The sequence below is a fragment of the Vespula vulgaris genome, chromosome 6 (genome assembly GCF_905475345.1).
Source record: "Vespula vulgaris chromosome 6, iyVesVulg1.1, whole genome shotgun sequence".
Taxonomy (NCBI): Eukaryota; Metazoa; Arthropoda; class Insecta; order Hymenoptera; family Vespidae; genus Vespula; species Vespula vulgaris.
Window position 1 is genome coordinate 689,467 of NC_066591.1, and position 18,902 is coordinate 708,368.

An 18,902-nucleotide genomic window follows, 5' to 3' on the forward strand; every position below is an offset into this window, starting at 1 on the left:
TTGTTTCCAGTCCCGAGTTTATCAACTAGCAAACGGTCTCTGTGAAAACGGATATTGATACTCGCGAGCGGCTATCTATATTTATTTTAAAGAATATCGACGACTTTCTCTTTCTTGTTTTTTTTTTTATTTTCTTTTTTGTTTTTTTATTTCTCTTTTTCCTTTCGTTTTTCTTTTTCGAAGTTAACCGAGCGCCGGATATCCTACAATGCTACTCGCCGACGAACGAATGGAACAATAGACAATAAGAGAAGAAAATGAAAACGTAGGCAACAACACACTCCATTGTGTCGTGAAAAGCATCGTTGCGTTTCTCGTGAGTCGGCTTGCTGCGATTTTCCTCGGGACGACGCGACACTCCTGACCCACCTGTTACTATCAAGCCCCTTCCACGTTTGCCCATCCTACTCTCTTTCTCTCTCTCTCTCATCTTTCTCTTGCCAACGCCTGAATAAGAGCCGCAGGAAAACTTCGTCTCCGTCCGTCGTTGTCGTCTTTGTTGATTCGACGTATTTCTACTCTGACCTTTGTGATGTAAAAAAAAAAGAAAAAGAAAATAGAGGAAAAAAGAAGGAAAAAGATACTACGAGAACTCGTCGATAACAACTATCACAACGACGTAACGATCATACGCGATCGATCGAAAAATTCTATAGTGTATTCTCGTTTTATTCATCCTCTCATTAATTATACCACCCAATTTGTGGTTTCCCTCTCGTTTACGTGCCTTCGGCAAATCGAGATTCATTCGATGCGAACCAAGCTCTCCTATTTTCATCGTAGTATTTCGATTAAGATCGAAGAGAAGCTTAGAGACAAATTTTCGTGCTTTCGCGGTTCGTGACGCTTTCGATACGAGAGATCTTCGATAAAAGGAAAATCGTATATCGCGATTGTTATCACTGAGTCATGCCATCCTCGGTAATCGATATTTAACTTTTTACCGGGTTTGTTCGAAACGTTTGCAAGATTTGTTCGTTGACATTTACGAGATTGCAAGCACGAATGAAAAAGTGTATTCTTCCGTATCTTTATTATTAAAAGAGAATTATTTACAACTTTGTATAACGTCTTATAAATAAATATATATATATTTATTTATGTAAATATGTAGTATGTATACATATTTATATTTATTTATATATATATAAATATATATATATACATACGCAGGATAACAATCGCTTTTTTTTGCCATCAATTAATTTAGCAAATTTTTTCAACTTTTGTGATCTCGCTCATGGCGGAGTCCATTATGAAACGAATGGGGAAAGACCGTACGTTCGATCTCGACGAAATTTTTTCTTTTTCGTTCTCCTCTAACGAAAACAAATCGTATCTGCACTCGCTCTCTCGCAAAGATAATACAAATATTTTTACCTTTTACCTAGGCATCGTCCCGCCTTCGCTCTCAAAGCTACTATTTCAAAAGCAGTAAAGGTATATCGACCGTACGCCGACGGGAAACATTAAATATTTCTTTTCTGATCTACGTGCATATCGAGAAAATGGAATATACATATATCGACGGGATAAAGTCGAAATGTATCAATAAGAAAAAAAAAAAAAAAAGAGAGAAAAAGAAAAGAAAAAAAAAAGAAGAAGAAGAGGAAAAGTAGAAAAGAAAATACGATTCTCCAGCTATAGGTACAATTTGTCGTAGTTTACTTTACCTATGGCGAGGTCCTCCAACAACGAATGTAAAGGAGGCCGTAGCCGAGAGTATGCGACACAGGTGGTTCGAGTTCTCTCTGACTTTTAATCACGAGACACTCACTATACAGGCAGAATCACTTAACCGTTAGAAGCAATATCTATAGTAGTCATTGGTATACCGAGCGGTCAATGACCTTCAATGATGGATCGAACTAGAGATTGACGTAAAATAAATATTTGGATAGGTTAAAAATTCGTGTGTAACGAGTTGAGTGACTCACCCTGTATATCATCTACGTATATATATATATACATACCCACATATATATAAATATATATATATATAATAAATATATATGTACGTATATAGACGAAAATCACGTCGACGAACAGAAGAATGGAATTAGGAAGAGCGAGGAAAAAATACTGATGGTAAATGATCAGAGGAAAAGAGATAGAGTGACGGAGAAAGAGAGGGAGAGAAGGAGATAAAGAGATAGAGAAAGAGAAAGAGGAGGGAGGGAAAAAGGAGAAGAGACGTCCTGTTGCGCTTCAATAGCGCAACGCGTTCTCAGCGTTCGGACCGAGAGAAGGCGAGACACGCCTGAGCCCGGCACCAGCTCAGCACCGTCTGCCGTTGCGTCTGACCGTACCGGAGTCGCATCACTGACTGAAACTCGCTCGCTTTCTCTCACCTTCTCGTTCGTACTCTCTTTTAAGCTCTCTCTCTCTCTCTCTCTCTCTCTCTCTCACTTTCTCACTCTCTCACTCTCTCACTCTCACTCTCTCTCGCTCTCGCGCGCGTACGCGTCGATGCTTTCGAGCTTTCGACACGTTGGCGCCACCTTGGTGCCCGCTAAAGAAATGTCGAGGACGTGGAGAACCATCGAACTATTAGTTCGACCTTTGAATTTCTTCGTTTGAAAAGAAACACGTCTATCGAAGAATAATATCCATTGACTCGTCGTAAAGATTCCAACGAAACCGCTCCAGCCGGTTCGTTCGATCCCCCATTCGCAATTGTACAAATCGTGCGAGTCTTGTAAGAAATGAAGCGATCATTTTCTCGTTTAGGTTTAACAACGCCCCAAAGTGGTATAGAAGTAAAGGAGAATAATAAATTCTTCCAGTTTAACAGGGTAAAACCTTTAACCGGGATAATGATAATCTCATTAGAGATTAAGTTACCATTTTATTAGGATCTACGTTCACAGTACAGAAACGAAGTTCGTCGTTATTAACTGAACTTCGTTGTTACATCGTAGATGGACGTAGACTTAAGTACCAGAGGGTAATTCGCGATGAGACTAGGAGATTAAATATTTTTCGACGAATTAACCAGAGCGTTTTACTATTTTCTCTTAGGTTCGGGAAAGGATCGTCGGGTAAACGAATAAATGCAGGTTGAGTTTAAGGTCCATGGGATTAAACGCATTCGAGCGAATTGAATGCAACGGATCTCTATATTCGGCGAACGAAATAATCGTACGTCTAAAGGAGATAATAAATATCTTCTTAAGAGTTTCTTCCGTAATAAATTGGTATCTCTGCTCGATAAGTGCCCTGTCCTTTACGTCGACGACTAGACGACGTTATTTTGCTCGGCGGCGTCGACGCTCCAATTACCATCACGGTAATTAGACATAAATCGATGATAATTAATAATCTTAAAACTTTATTAATGATCATAGCCGAGTCATATCGGATATCGCTCGAGTATCGTAATCGTTAAAACAAAGAAAAAAATACAAAAAAAGGAAAAGTAGAAAACAAAAAGATAATCGACAACGCCTCAGAATCGTTCGTTAGCACTCACCCACCAAGATTCATTGCAAGCTCGAATACCTATTGCGCGAGAAGCTTTTAAGCTCGATATATATCTTCTCCTGGAATTTAAATGAAACACTTTGCCCGAGCTTGATTATCGCACTGAAGAAGCGTATGTGAATTTGTTGTCAAGAAAATTATGGGATCTCCAATGGACATAAATTGACATAAATTTTGTCCGGTCTTATCGAATAATACGCGCGTACACACCTACACGCAATTGTTCCCTCTGTCATTTTGATTTATTTCAAATTTCCTAAGCGATCTCGTTATCTCGAACGATTTATTTATTACTCATTGGCACGGTATTAATGAGAAAATTCCTATATCATAATTGATAGAAAGGTCGAGTTTAATTTATCGTTTATTCGAGCTTTTTCTTTATATATATATATATATATATATATATATATATATATATATATATATATTTAGCTTCGTCCGCAATTATCGCAAAAATTGAGCGAGCCGTTTCGATGACGAATCTTCGAATTAGCCCGCTTACATTTCTCTCGAATGTAAAATTGTTCTTTCGATCAAATTGAAATACATTTTTCTACGTCGAATTCTGTGTAATTGGTTTCTTTTTCATTCAATAGCATCGATCGAAAAATCGATAATTCGATACGTTAAAATCGAATTAAAGATTCGATTTAAAAGTTTGTTAAAATATCCGAACCTGTATTTCTATTTATAAGTAATTATGCGTGTGCATATTATCGAAACGCACAAAGGATCGTTCCGATCGTAGAAAGAAAGAAGGAAAAGCGTTGATGCGCCCTCGTCGAGTTTCATAAATATTTAAAAAATATTTTGAGTACTTTCGCGATGAAAAGAAAAAAAAAGAAAACAAAAGAAAACAAAACAAAAGAGAAAGAGAGAGAGAGAGAGAGAGAGAGAAACAACGAGACTGTCCGTCATTTCGCGAAATTTCCACTCTCGTACACGTTTCGACAAAAAAAGGAAAAAAGAATACAAAAAAGAAGGAAGAAAAAGAGAACTGGATTTAACGATGCGCTCGTTTAAAAGGAAGCGCAAAAGAATCTGTCAACGAGTGATTCAAAGAGTTAAAACGATGTTTCACGGGAGATTTCGCTCGAAATGTCGAAACACACGTAAAGGGAGAGAAAAAGAAAAAAGGAAAGAGAGAGAGAGAGAGAACATATGCAAGAGCACGTGTATTTACACGTTTTATCTAAGGCCAATACACGTATCGAATACGCGTATTTAACGCGTTAGGAGAAGATGAAGAAGTAGAAGAAGAATTAGAAGAAGAAAAAAAATGAGGAGAAGAAGGACGAGGGATGAGATGGGTGGAGTGAAGAGGAGGAGGGGGGAGGCGAAGATCGAGATATGAGAATTTCGTTGAGCATCGCTCTCATTTTTATTTTTAATACGAAAAATGCCCTCGGGCTAGAGCGTACTTATAAGTAGGACGTCGCGGGGATACAGCATCGTTTCAATTACTTGTACCTTGACTGCAAAGGCTCGAACGACGAAAGCAAAAAAGAGGAGAGGAGGGACGAGAAGACAGACAGTGAAGAAAAGATAAAAAAGAGAGAGAAAGAGAGAGGGGGGGAAGGAAGGGAGGGAGAGAGAGAGAGAAAGAAAAAAAAAGAGAAAGGGAAAAAAGGGGGACGAAATTGGGCCATGTATTGTTAAATACGATACAGGTATATTAATTAGTCCGCTCGTTTCTCGCGAATGACGTTGAAGAGAACTGCTAGCCCGAGTAGGCTTGAGACTCGTCTAAAAGTGGTAGTAAGCTTAATTATACTTATTGCTAGATTTTTATTAAAATAAATTTTCTAATTGTTTCCCATTATTATCGTCGTCAATGAACGTATTTATCTCGTTGGATGATTTTACGACAACAAAGGGGTACGTTTAAATGATTTCTTTCTCTCTCTCTCTCTCTCCCTCTCTCTCCCTCTCTCTCTCTCTCTCTCTCTCTCTCTCTCTCTTCGTTTCTTTTTTCTTCTCTTTTTTATTTAATATAAATTATGCAAATGCATTCAAAGCTTATAACGATGATAATAAAGGAACGGGATTATCCCGGTCATGGTCCCGATAAAAAACAAGCGCAGGTTTTTTACCGGCTGGAGCAACAAATAAATTCTTTCAAAAGACGTACTCCAGGGGGTGCACGAAATCGAAGGACGAGAGCGATAACGTGTTATCGGTGGCAACGTGCCGACCACAACGTCGTATATCATCTGTCATCGGCACCGGTGTGTAGGCCACAATATCCTGGAGATTATATCGTCCCGAACGAATGTATCTATCTATGTAGGTATGTATTTACGTATTTATATATGCTCTGTTACAAACAATATCAACTCGACTCAACGAGAAAAATGTGCCAGGCACATTCGCGCATCGAGCTCGAAAATTCATCCTTTTAACGAGTTCTATTATATTATCGTAAAAAAAAGCAAACTAATTTTTCCAAACAAAAGAGAAAGCGAGAGAGAGAGAAAGAGAGAGAGAGAGAGAAGCAGCCATGACATACGTCATTTGCGCCGACAAGATCGATTTCTACTGATTTGAAGAAAGAAAAAAGAAAAAGAAAAAAATCGAAATGACTAAATAATACATCTTTCTTCCGGGAAAAATAATGTCTCATACTTCTTTGGGATGAATCAAGACGCGGAAATTCACTCGGAAATCGAGAAAAAAAAAAAGAAAAAAAAAGAAAGGGAAAAAAAAGTTTCGCGACGCCTACGACGTCCATCTCAATGTCTCAAGGTCGACTATTATTCATCGGACCAATCGATGCGTTCGCGAATAGATACGAGCCTGTTATGTCGGAGGCTTGTTCTGTTGAAGCGTGAAAAAAAAAAAGAAAGAGAAAAAGAAAAGTGTGGAGAAAACGCGGGTAGACGTGGCGTAAGAAGTTTCCACTTTTAGTTTTTAATTTTGAAAATGCCGTAGAGTTTCGAATTTTTTTACTTTTTTTCTCTCTTCTCTTTCCTTCCTCCTCCTTCCCCCCCCCCCCCCTCCCCCCACATTTTACGAGATATTTAGGTCAGAGTTTGAAGGTCCGAAGTCGAGCCTCTCGTTCTCTATTTGCTGTAAAACTTTCATTCTTTTCGTATCCCTACCACTTTCTATGCCAACGCAAATTTGCGGAAGGGTAGGAATTGATGTCCGAGTTCTACTTGGAAAGTGCATCACAAGCAATTGCATCGACTTATTTCATAGCTCGTAACCATCAACCTTTACGATTTCAATAAAGAAACCCACTCGAGGACGATTATATATATATCCGTAGGCGTCGTAAACGATTATGCGATCAGTAACATAATGAACAATGTTTCGTCCTATTGTGCTTTTTGACGTTTCGTTGATATCACAGATAAAACGAAGAAGAAAAAGAGAAGGAAAAAAAAATATGATTTGCAGACGATCCGATATAAAATAAGTATGAAACAAAAATGTGTGATTCGTTCGGTCGCATTTTTTTTTTATCCATCGTTTCGAAATTCTCGATATTATTTCATTTGCGATCGAGGAAAGGATCAGGATGTGGAATTCTAACTTCCCGCAGGATGGCGGTACTCCTTTCTTCAAGATTTACCGACGATTTCCTTTATCCCCGTCTTCCTATTTTACCGACTGCCGTTTATATCGTTTCCATCGTTTCGTAAACGTAATTTTGTTTAAACAAATCCGTCAAGATTACAATCGAATTTCATCGGAAAAAATAATCCGATTATTTACGAAATTAAATTTATGCCGACACAACACGCTCATCGCGAATTTATGAAATATCGAATGATTCTCTGATACGTACGATATCAATTAGTTAAAAAGTACTGTCCAACTTTTTAAAAAAAGAAATCGAATGAAAACGTTATCAGTGGGCTCGTATCACGCGATAGGTGATAACGGAATTAGAACATAGAGGTGCTCTTTGGTCGTATAAAAAGGAGAGAAAGAAAAAAAAAACAGAATTAAAAATCTGTGCGGTTTTCCACACCAAGAGTGATAAACACCAGAGAGAGAGAGAAAGAGTGCGTGACTCGGTCAATAGTGCTATGAGCTAATTGAAATTGCATTATTAAGCGAGAGCAGAGAAATGTGACGTAACGTAAGAAACAACGAAAGCTCGATGGCTTTCTATTTAATTAGAACTGCTTATAATAGCCTTGTAAACACGAACGTGATACCGTTAAAAAAGCATAAGCCGATTAAATCGAGATTCATCAATTTCTAATAATACGCTTTCGAAAAAGCTGAATCTCTCTCGTTTTGTTTCATTTCCTCTACTGTTTTTTCTTCCTTCTCTTCATTTTTTCTTTTTCCTTTTTCGAGAAAATGGAAACGAGCAAGAACGAAGCACCTACGTGGATACGTAGGAAGATCCTTAACACGCACGATTAGAATCAATCGATTTCATAGCCGCCTTTCTCTCTCTAGTCATCGACTTTGTAACTCAAAGTTAATCTCGGAGAGAACGCTTTATGAAAGAGAGCTCCGATGGTGTCACTCATTCTCCAAAGGGGGAAAAAGGATTTATTTCTAACTCTCTTTTTCCCCTTTTACGACGTTAAGCTTCACGCTTCGACCGTTGCCACGCACGTTTGCTCTAAACAACCGTAAAGAGATCAGAAAATTTGCGTGCTGTTTGTACGAGGGTTTCGACTCTTCAGTCTATAAAAGAAGAAAAAACGAAGGAAAAGGAAGAAAGAAAGAAAGAAAGAAAGAAAGAAAGAAAGAAAAAAAGAAAAGGAAAGAGAGAAGAAAAAAATGACAACGCAAAAGAAAAAAAAAAGAAAAAGAGATCGCCCGAGCGATAATTGTTCAAACAAAACGAAAGGAAAAAAAATTAATCAATAATCACGATAGGTCAGAATTATTAGATGGACCTTGCGTAATAACGATGTGGCTTGGCTTTTTCTACTATCACCGATAAAATAGATCTCTGATCAGTCCACCTTTGCTCGTATACACTTTCGTCGTAGACTTCTAATAATAATTTTCCATGTCCGTGTGTGATCGATAGAACTTCTAACGCGAAACTATATATACATATGTGTACATATACGACGTCGGTTTTTTATTTGCCTTTAATATTGCAATGACACATTTGACACAACACGAATGTTAAGATTCATTAAAAGTAACTTTCGTAATTCCGTATAAATCAGGAAGAATTTTCTCTTTTCATCGTTAATCGGTAGTATACGTAAAAGCACTATAACGTAAAAATTCATTGGAAAACTCATTCGGATTAGACGTAAGTGGTACTTAAAAATACGTTTTCTCTCAAAAGTCGGGTATTACGTTCGTTAATCTGAGCGTTAGCGATAAGAAGAAAATAGGATCGCTATGTGAGATCTGCATCAGAACGCGACTTCTATTCGGTTCCGATGTCCTCGGCAACGTTCCTTTACATTATGCTAATGTAATTTCTTCGCATATTCGAAGAACATTGTGAAAGCAAGAGAGAGAGAGAGAGAGAGAGACACGTGCGCAACGTATGTTGTATGTAGAGATAAATTTGGATTATTAAAACTAGCAAAAAAAAAAAAAAAAGAAATCATTCATCCATTTTATTATTTCAATATTCCTCTATTTTGCGAGAGGATAAAAATAAACGAAATGTTACGTGCTATAAAGAAATATATCTTTATAACGTATCACTCCTTCTTCTATGGTGATTCTTGCGCGTTTTAAAATACACGAATAATGGATAGCAATCGCTATAACCGAATTAAATTTTGAGAATGTTCCAAATTAATCTTCTCAGCGGATAAAAAATGTGTAATTGAATTTTCTTTGGCAACGAACGAACAGAAAAATTCGAGCAGAGAATAATGATCAAGAGGAGAGAAATAAATAAATAAAAAAAGAAAACAAAAAGAAAAGAAAGATGGAGCGAAAGAAAGAAAGGAAGAGAAAGAAAGAAAGAAAGAAAGATGAATTATTATCTGACGTGTAACAGCGTACAAAGTTTTTACAGGTGAGAACATTTCTATGTTCCGTGTTACGAAATTACTCTGGAAAGTAGATACGCGACGTAAAAGTGCAACGAGTATCCTGGGACTTGTTTTCTTTAAACGTTGAACCAGATATCTGTGCGCATTTATAAATACCTATTTACCTACGTATACAAATTTGTAGAAAATGCAAAATGAAAATCGGTATCAAGCGTATCCTTCGAATGTCCCTGAAAATATAAACGAGATGAGAGCTTAAGCGTTCGTTAGTAATTTCAAAACGAAATAACTTTTTTTTCCCGAATATATCCCGAAGTTGCGTGCCTTCGTCGCGTTCGTTTCCAATCAAATTATATCTGTTGCTTTTTCTTTTCTTTTTTTGATTAATTCACATGCAAAAAAAGTTCAACGAACTCTCGATGATCTTCGATCGTCAATGAAAAGATATCGCTTGTTCATTTCTTTTTTCTTTTCTTTTTTTTCTTTTTTTTTTTTCTGTCGATACGACGATAATAGAGAGTGGATAATTAAAGATAAGATCGTTTGAATAAAGGTAAGAGCATTCTTTTTTTTTCTTTTTCTTATTTTTATCTTTTGCCTCGACGAAGTATGAAATATCTATGGCCCTTTTGTTACCATATCAATTAACGAAGAGTTCGGCCATTAGAAATGACGTTCGCGAATCAACGGTAAAGCAAGGAGGGATCAAAGCCTATTCATCCCAACCCCATTGAAAACGATGGAGAGAAAGAGAGAGAGAGAGAGAGAGAGAGAGAGAGAGAGAGAGAGAGAGGATCTAGACGATCGAGACGTGCCACTCGAATGGCTTATTTAAATGTTCGTTGAACTCGACGTTCGAAGAAATATGTAAAGAAATTCGAAGAAGAAACGAAATCCTTTTCCTTAAACGAGAGATCCTACGAAGAAGGATTTTCAATTATTTTACATAATATTTAATCAACATGGAACAGAAGAAAGAGATAACCGTAATTTTAACCTGATTGAATAACGAAGACAAAAGGACTCGGAGACCAAGCTGCATTAAATAAGGCACGATAACTATTTCTTAGAGAGCTAATTTAGCATTCGTTAATATTTTTCGTTTGCTATTAATACAATTAAATAGAAAAATTGAAAAAAAATATTTAACGTTCTCACCCCTTTCTTTTTCCTCTTTCCTTTCCTTTTTTTTTTTTTATTCTTTCCGATTTTTTCCCCTTCGTAGAAAACTTTTCAACGAAAGCATTATTTTCGCTGGCCTCCAAAATGGACGGAACGAAAAGATCACTCGGGCCGCGCGTGGCAATAGTCATCCATGCTTACCATAATATACCGGGTGTCTCTCCTTTAAAGGGAAAGTTACGAGCAAAGCGAGTAAGTCTCTTTGGTCTGCCTAAGCTTGGAGGATTTAAAGGCAATCGGTGTGTACGTACATAACAGCGAACTAGGACGCGACGCGTCCCGAACAGAGAGAGAGAGAGAGAGAGAGAGAGAGAGAATAAGAGGGATGAGAGGAAGAGAGAGGGAATTGCATACATAAGCTCACACATTGATCGCAGTCGGCGTTTTGCTTCTCTGAAAATTGCCTGACGATTTGTGTACATCGTACAGTTTAAAACGCCGTGATGTAAATGCGCACACACAGTCTCGCACGCTCTCGTTCAGATAATTCTAAAATTTGTTATTATAATACGCAGACGCGCTTATGTTAAATGCATATTTCTCATTTTGACAAAATAACGAAGAACAGTACCGCGGAAGGATATTAATGAAAAGTCGAGTTAACGAGAAGCTCGATCCAAACGAAAACGATAATATATGTATCTGTGATCGTTATAAACTCCGTGGTAATTGCACCGTACTGACTTTAACGCAAGTGCAGTAAATACCGTTCAAGCCCGAATTACTGACCTCGAATGTTATTGTTTTCCTAGAAATTATTGGTAAAATAATATATATATATATATATATATATATATATATATATATATATATATATATTATATATATATATATATATTATATATATATGTGTGTGTGTGTGTGTAAAAGATTAACAAAGAAAATAAAAAGAAACAAAATCCTCTCGCGGAATAAAATTAATTTCGATTATTCGAAATATTTATTTTATCGTTACGAATCTCTCTTATCGAAAATGCATCTCTTTCCTTTGTAAACACGATTATCCGTAAATAAAAAAAATAAAAAATAAATAAATAAAAGGTAGAGATAAATTTATTGATATTAAGGAACGTTAAAAACAGGAATGCAAAAGTGCATTGGAAAACGAAAACGAGCGGACGAGCATTAGTAAGTAACTCGCTCGCTACTAAGAGATACGTTCGAAGGAATGCAAATGCAGCTTTCCGGGATATTTAAACGGCCGTGAAATTTTTCTAACGCGGGAGGAGGAAGGGAGGAAGGGAGGAAGGGAGGAAGGGAGGAAGGGAGGGAGGGACAGAAGGAGAGAGGAAGAAGCAGCGAGAATAGGACAGAACGGGTCGAGGGAGTTCGCGCGAGCGTGAAAATGCACGAGAAGGAATCGATTGACGGAGTCGTGGAACGGATGGGTTGAGGAGAAAGAGGAGAGGAAGAGGCAAAAGGAAGAGGGAGGAGAGAAACTCGAGACGTTTTCACCGATCTCCTTGACGCGTCGCGTATATTTGGCCAAAAGTTATCAACACGATATTTCTATACATGTTTTTTTTCTGTCCCGTGAATTTTCCCTTTGAGGTCTTTTTTTCGTACACGATGTCCTCGAACAAAACGTATAGTCTACGAATTTCCATGCTAGTGCGTTTTGAAACGCACGTATGCACGTACATAGATAAATATTTAAGATACTTTAGAAAATTGTTACGCTTCGCGTGCATTTGATGTTTATATTATAAATGATGCCGCTTGTAAAACGGCGTAATGGCTTCGTAATATTTTCCACAACATTTTCCGAGGACAGGTTGATGGAGTTTGTAAAATGTCATTAGAATTTACCTCCCCTCTCTATATGAATATATTATACAATAAATTAAACGATTGCGCTGTTGTCCGAGACTTTACGAATATTATCGTCGCTCGACGTTATATACATATAGATTTGTATCAATGATCAATCACGATCTTTGTGTGCGTGCAAGTGCGTATGTATATATATATATATGTGTGTGTGTGTATGTATGTATGTACATTACAGAAATCCAGAGAAGAAAATAAGCTGAAGAAAAGGGGAAAAAAGTATTCGCTGTAAATCGTTTCCACGGTGACATTTTTAAATTGCACCGCGAGCATATTCGACGTGAGACGACGCGGCAGCAGGCTGGCGAAGGATCGCAGTTGAAAAGTTTAACCCTTTGTCGTCGGCTTTCCTCTAACTTTTCTCGCCTAGAGAAATTCCTATCGCGAAAAGTTTGTAATTGAGCATTATAAACCGGCGATTCAATAAAGCGACCTGACATTTTACCCTATAAAAGAAATTTATAATGCAACTGCAATTTGCACCAGATCGAGATACATAATACATAGTATACATATGTAGATATATACGGATCGGGCAAGATAAAAGAAACGGAATACTCGAGCGTCTATCTTAAATTGGAAAACATTAACATAATATGTACAGCGATAGTTACGGCATATCAAAACGTGGATAAATATTTCAGATTATATACACTTTTTGTATATTCTCGAATGCAAGCGAAGATATCAGATATATCCTCGTATTCGAAGGAAGATATTTTGGACATTTTCTAACTATCCTTATATACACTTTTTGTAGATTCCCAAATGCGAAGGAAGATATCAGATATATCCTCAAATTCAAAGGAAGATATTGTACAAAACCTTCCAAGGCCATGAGGATAGAAACTGTCTATACGTGTGTGTGTGTCTATATATATATATATATATATATATATATATATATATATATATATACACATCGTCTTATCGTACGATTCAATTCTACGTAGAAGATTGAGATTTGTAGTTTGCCGAGCCTACTCAAGATCGGACATCGTGGAAAATGCAATTAACGATAGGTATCGAGAGTGTCCAAGTTATTTCGAAATTCCCAATAGATCCCCTTCTCTCTCTCTCTCTCTCTCTCTCTCTCTAGTGAATGCCACGACGTTCTAAGGATTTCGTTGACCTACAAGCCGGAAATCAGTGAATTTATCGAACAACGCATAGGTGATCGTTCGTCGTCGATTAATCTACCGGAATCGAATTAATCCATCCACGAAATGGAAGGAAAATCTTTTGATTAATATTCGTAACAATCGATTACATAAACCATGGAAGCGCGTGCGATTGCATATCCGTCGTTAAACTCGTCCAACTCGCTCGAGTATCATGATAAATTAAATGCAACGAACGTGCGAGAACAGCCAGCTAGTAAAATATCTAATAACACATAACGTCCTTTCCTTTGACTTTAATTTAATCGAGACAAAGTTCCAGGATCTCTCGAGCGTTCTTAGATCGTTTCCTTCATCCTTCGTAAAATTCGATCATGGAAATGGCTAGACCAGTTATAAAATCGTTAATTTTTCCGATTTTTATCGCTTACTACGAGAATCTAATATATATTTTATTACGTCGTTTCCAAGCTTTAGCGAAAAACGAATTGCTCGTTAACCTTTCTTCTCTGCTATTTCGTCGTAGTCATGTGTAAGCTAAATCTATATAAAAATGATATATTACCGTTTTACGGACGATTCTTCGGATTTAAAATAAATAATAAAGATCGCCACGCGTAATATCGGCATAATACCGATAGTCGAATTGATATTCAATTTGTTAAAGAGAGAGAGAGAGAGAGAGAGAGAGAGAGGAAAGAACACAAAGAAATCATCTTGCGTCACTTCAAGTCTAAATTTGTCAAATTAAAAATGATCTCTCTTTAGTCTGAACTATTTGTCGCCTACAGCCTCGCAAGCTAATAAAACGCGATACGTCTTGAACCCTTCGAATTATGACAATTCTTTAATCGCCCGGGTTAAATCTTATCGGGTGGGAAACGAAGAGAGAATCTTCGAAATCTTTAAGACAGAAGATCAATTTTGATGGAGAGAATAGCCACCGAATAACCGGAGCACGACATCTCCGTTCGATCTCCGCTTTCGGGAAACGAAGATAAAAATGAGGGATGCAAAACGAACGAACGAAGATTCGAGTGCTATATATTTTTTTTTTCCTCGCCAACTCTGCCCTATTTTCGCAAGCCAGACGGTATCATTCGCGTTCGCGGTCTAAGTGCCATTACGTAACGCGTATTTTAACTCGGCGATCGATCGCATACATTCAGGATTGATCGCCGACCGAACGATATCTCCGTTGTACCTTTACCGTTGTTTCACTAAATAATGGGACCATGTGTTTCCATAAGAAACGACATAAAAACCAGCGTGTCGAGAAGGAAAAGAAATAAAAAAAAAAAAAAAAGGAAAAAACAAAGTAAACGTCGCACACCGCATGCTACATGAGCACAGAGATGATGGATGCAAGCGGGTACACGGTGGTCGTTAAAAGGGTCAATTTTGAGTCGATAAATTTTTCTAATAAAAGGGGAGAGCATGCGATAGAATTCTTCTTTACGCGTGCAGAGAGAGAGATTCTAACGCGAATATCGAGTTAATCGAGGTGCTATGGAGAACAAAAAAGGGGAAGAGAAAAAAGATAAAAAGAAAGGAAAGAAAGAAAAACGAAAAAAGAAAGAAAGAGAGAGAGAGAAAGACGGAGAGAAAGAAAGAAAGAAAGATGGATAGAAAGGAAGTGAGAGAGAAATGATAAAGAACGATAGGCAAGAGAGGAGAAGAAGGGAATGGGAGAAAGAAAAAAGAGAAGGAGAAAGGAAAAGAAAACGATAGAAAATAGGAGTGAGAATAGAGAGGAAAGAGAACCGAACGATTAATCAAGGACCGTACGCGGCTCGATGCACAGAGAACGACGAGGCTCTCATTACTCCCTCGTCAAAGCGAATTATTTTCGAGCTCGGCGATCTCCAAACGCTACTCTCGTTCCTGTTCGTTTCTCTTTTCCTTCCCTTTATCTTTTCTTTTTTCAAAAGCGATTTTTTTGTTTGGAGGAGGTGGTTGTCGCGAGGAAGCTGCCGAGAGGCTGGGTCGGAAAACGGGGACTGGGGTACGATTTGTTTCGTCAAAAGCAATTTTTGCTCCTCTCTCTCCCCCCCTCTCTCTCTCTCTCTCGCTCTCATTTTTTTTCTTTTTTTTTTCGTTCGTTTGTTCGTTCGTTTCTCTCTTTTCGTTTTCATTTTTTTTTATCCTTTTCTTTTCTTTCTTTTCTTTCGATTTTTACTTTTGTTTGGTTTGTTGTTATTCTACTCACAGACTCTGCGACAAGAATCGAGACAGGGCCAACTTGCTGATCCGATTGTTCTTCAAACCATCCAACATAGCGGACGCAGCGATCTCCATCTTCGTCCTGCTGGTGGTACCGTTGCTGTTACCACTGCTACTGCTGCTGCTGCTGCTGCTGCTACTGCTGCTGCTGATTCGATAAAAGCAACGATGGACGAGAGAAGAGAGTGACAAAGTGTCCGATAAAAAGTTGCTGTTGTTCAAGGGACTTCCTTACGGACACGTAAGAGTAACTATAACATAGCACTCTGGCGCTACCCTCCACAACGTAATCTTCGATGACTTTTATCTTTCGACTGCCGTATATTTTACGACACTTGGCTCTTCCTCCTCCGCGAGAGCTCGTTTCTTCGATGTCTTCGATGTATACGTTTCACCTCTCATGATTCGTTTATCTCCTCCGTAATAATGTCAAAGCGATAATATACGTCCTCTTTCCTTTTTCCTCGCATAACTCTTCTTCGTAACAGAAATTATCTCGATATCACGTACGGATGAAAAATATGGTGGAAATTTTCCAAAAATTTCGTCGAACGAGGAAAAAGAACAGGAAGATCTTCTCTTACGGCTTTGTACCTTTCTTTTATTTCATGTCCAAAAGATGACTACTTCTCTTTGATATTCCATCTCTCTTTAGAGATACGTGTGTGTATACGTATATATATATATATCTCTCTCTCTTTTTTATTTTTATGACTTCCTTGGATTCGCTCGAAAACGTTTATTCCAGCCGAAAGATTCTTCCTAGCGTATCGACGCCAGTAGTCGATGGTCTTATCATTCGATATCCATCCAAGCGAGCTAGAGAAATGGTAAAAGGAGCGGCCAAAGAGCTTGATGAGAGAGATATGAAATAGAGAAAGAGAAATAGAGAAAAGGCGTGTGTCCGTTCGTAAGAAAAACAAAAAAAAAGGAAGAAAGAGCAATATATCAAACTCGCGATGTCAGCCGCTTCTCGGGACTCTCTTCGATCGTCGATTAACCTTCCGTCGTATTTCTTTCTTTCTTTCTCTCCGTGCTTCTTTTTCTTCTTCGGCTAACGATTTACTCGATTAAGATAGAGAAAGTATACTTGCGCTTTCGCGTTATCTTTCGATCATTCACGAAGGGTCTTTTCCTTCTAGATCTTTTTCGTAGATCTTACGTAAGTCTCGTCAAGTACGAATGGCCGACACGCAAGTACATTCATCAATATATATTTGCGTTCGATGTCAACAAGGATCAACAATAACAATAATAACAACAACAACGTTGCAACAACGTTCCGCTGCGTTCCGTCGACATTAAGTGCAAGTTTTCTTCGATGTTGGTGGATTAAGAAGAAGTAGAAGAAAATTAAGTAGAGGAGGAGGAAACGAAGATGATACACACGTGTCTCGCAGAAGCTCCAAGTAGCATGAGTTCTCGAAACGTGCGAGGAGAGAGAGGGATGCTCGCGAAAGAATCACTTTCACTATCTTTTTCTCTATATCTATCTCTTTCTCTTTCTCTCTCTCTCTCTCTCGCTCGTTCGCTCGCACGTTGTCTCTTTTCCCCTTCGATACAAGTGTCCCACAGAAGTACAGTCGAAGAAGAAGAAGAAGAAGAAGAAGAAGAAGCAGAGGAGGAAACGGTAGTAGAAGTAGAAGAAGTAGAGGAAGTAGAAGTCAAAGCAAACTAATAGTACGTAGCACGTCCTTCTCTTTCTCTATCGATGTCCCCGAAGAGAGAAGAGACGAGTGAACGAGTGTATGGTAACGCGACGACGACTCGTAGCAATTGTAAGAGGCCACGCGGTGTTTTATCTCCACCTATCTCTTTCTTTTTCAAACGAGTCTGCCCGCGAAAAACTCGATCCTTTTGCTCCTTGCCATCCCTGCGCGGGAATTCGTCGATCGACCGGCCGTTCCCGAAGAGCTCACTGGAATATATCGCGTCGTGAAATTTCGTTCGCCTCTCTCTCTCTCTTTCTCTCTAACTCTCTCTCTCTCTCTCTCGCGCGCGCGTCCTCCCTCTCTTGCTCTCCCTCCCTCCCTCTCTCTCTCTCTCCCACCCTCTCTCTCTATCTCACGAGGATAGGGAGACAAGAGATAGAGATCTATCTCTATTCCTCTTTTTATCCTTTTCTAAAGACGATCGGCACGAGGCGCCGACCACTCTCGCCTCTTTTCTTTGACTTTCGCGAGAAACGTTTGTGGTGGAAAACTCTGCCGAGAGAAAGGAGTCGGAAGTTGGTGGTAAGAGGAGAGGTAGAACGAGAGGTAAAAGAGAATTGGACAAAAGCGTCCTTGATTCTCTTCGTGGAAAACGTGCCTAACTCGGAAGTACGTTCCAAAAACGAACAAGGAGCTTGGATCTGGCGAACGACGAGAAAAGGATAGAAATCATTGAGAGTTAAGGACAAGAAGGAGAGTTAGAAAGAAAAGAAAGACACGAATCGCCAAGTGCGGGGAAACATCAAAAAAGATGGAACGAAAAGAATTTAAGAGGAGGAGGTGGAGATAGAGATAGATAGATAGATAGATAGATAGATAGATAGAGAGGGCAAAGAGAAATCTTCGAAAGTCTTTCGAGAGAGAAAAGATGGAAAGAAGAAAAAGGAAAGAGAGAGAGAGAGAGAGAGAGAGAGAGAAAGAAAAAGAGAGAGATAGTTGCTGACTGTTATCGATGGGCAGTCGAGCCGTTTGCCAAACGCAGACTGCCACTGTGGTCGACGGTGTGACCTACTCGCACTGCTCTCAGCTGCTTCCAACCCCCAGAACCATACCGCCTACCCCTACTCTAGACTTCGATCCCACCGTGCCTACTGGTCCTTCTCCTAGCCCCCACCAACGACGGCACCAACCACCTCGTCTGCCACCACCCGGCCACCCACCCTTCTACGCTTCTTCCCGCGCGCGCACCACCAGCCCCTCTATACTACTATACCCCTTGCCATCTCTCGCTTCTACTCCTTCTCTCTACTATACTCTGACTAACAGCTACCACTACACTCGAGAAACTCTACGATCCTCCACTTCGAATCGGTAAAGCCGTTTCCACTTTTCTGCATGCTGCACTACCGCGCGTACACGATTTCGACTCGAGATTTTTGGTAGAGAACTAAACTCTCACCCTATAC

The 18,902-nt window shown here is 38.8% G+C and overlaps 1 protein-coding gene across 15 annotated transcripts in view; it reads right to left on the minus strand.

Moving 5' to 3' along the window:
• LOC127064744 (synaptotagmin-7) overlaps positions 1–18,902 on the minus strand; it is an 86,882-nt gene that overhangs the window by 33,015 nt on the left and 34,965 nt on the right. For 4 of the 15 annotated variants that reach the window (XM_050996264.1, XM_050996258.1, XM_050996265.1 and 1 more), the window contains exon 1: positions 1,674–2,354. The exons of 6 other annotated variants lie outside the window; for them this stretch is intronic. Coding sequence is in view for 2 of the 9 variants with exons in the window: in XM_050996257.1 (XP_050852214.1) it covers positions 15,771–15,859 (89 nt within the window). In the remaining 7 variants the exon portion in view is untranslated. Of the gene's footprint in view, positions 1–1,673; positions 2,355–15,770; positions 17,703–18,440; positions 18,538–18,902 lie in introns of those variants that run through there. 5 more of the 15 variants (XM_050996257.1, XM_050996256.1, XM_050996259.1 and 2 more) reach the window with 4 other exon arrangements.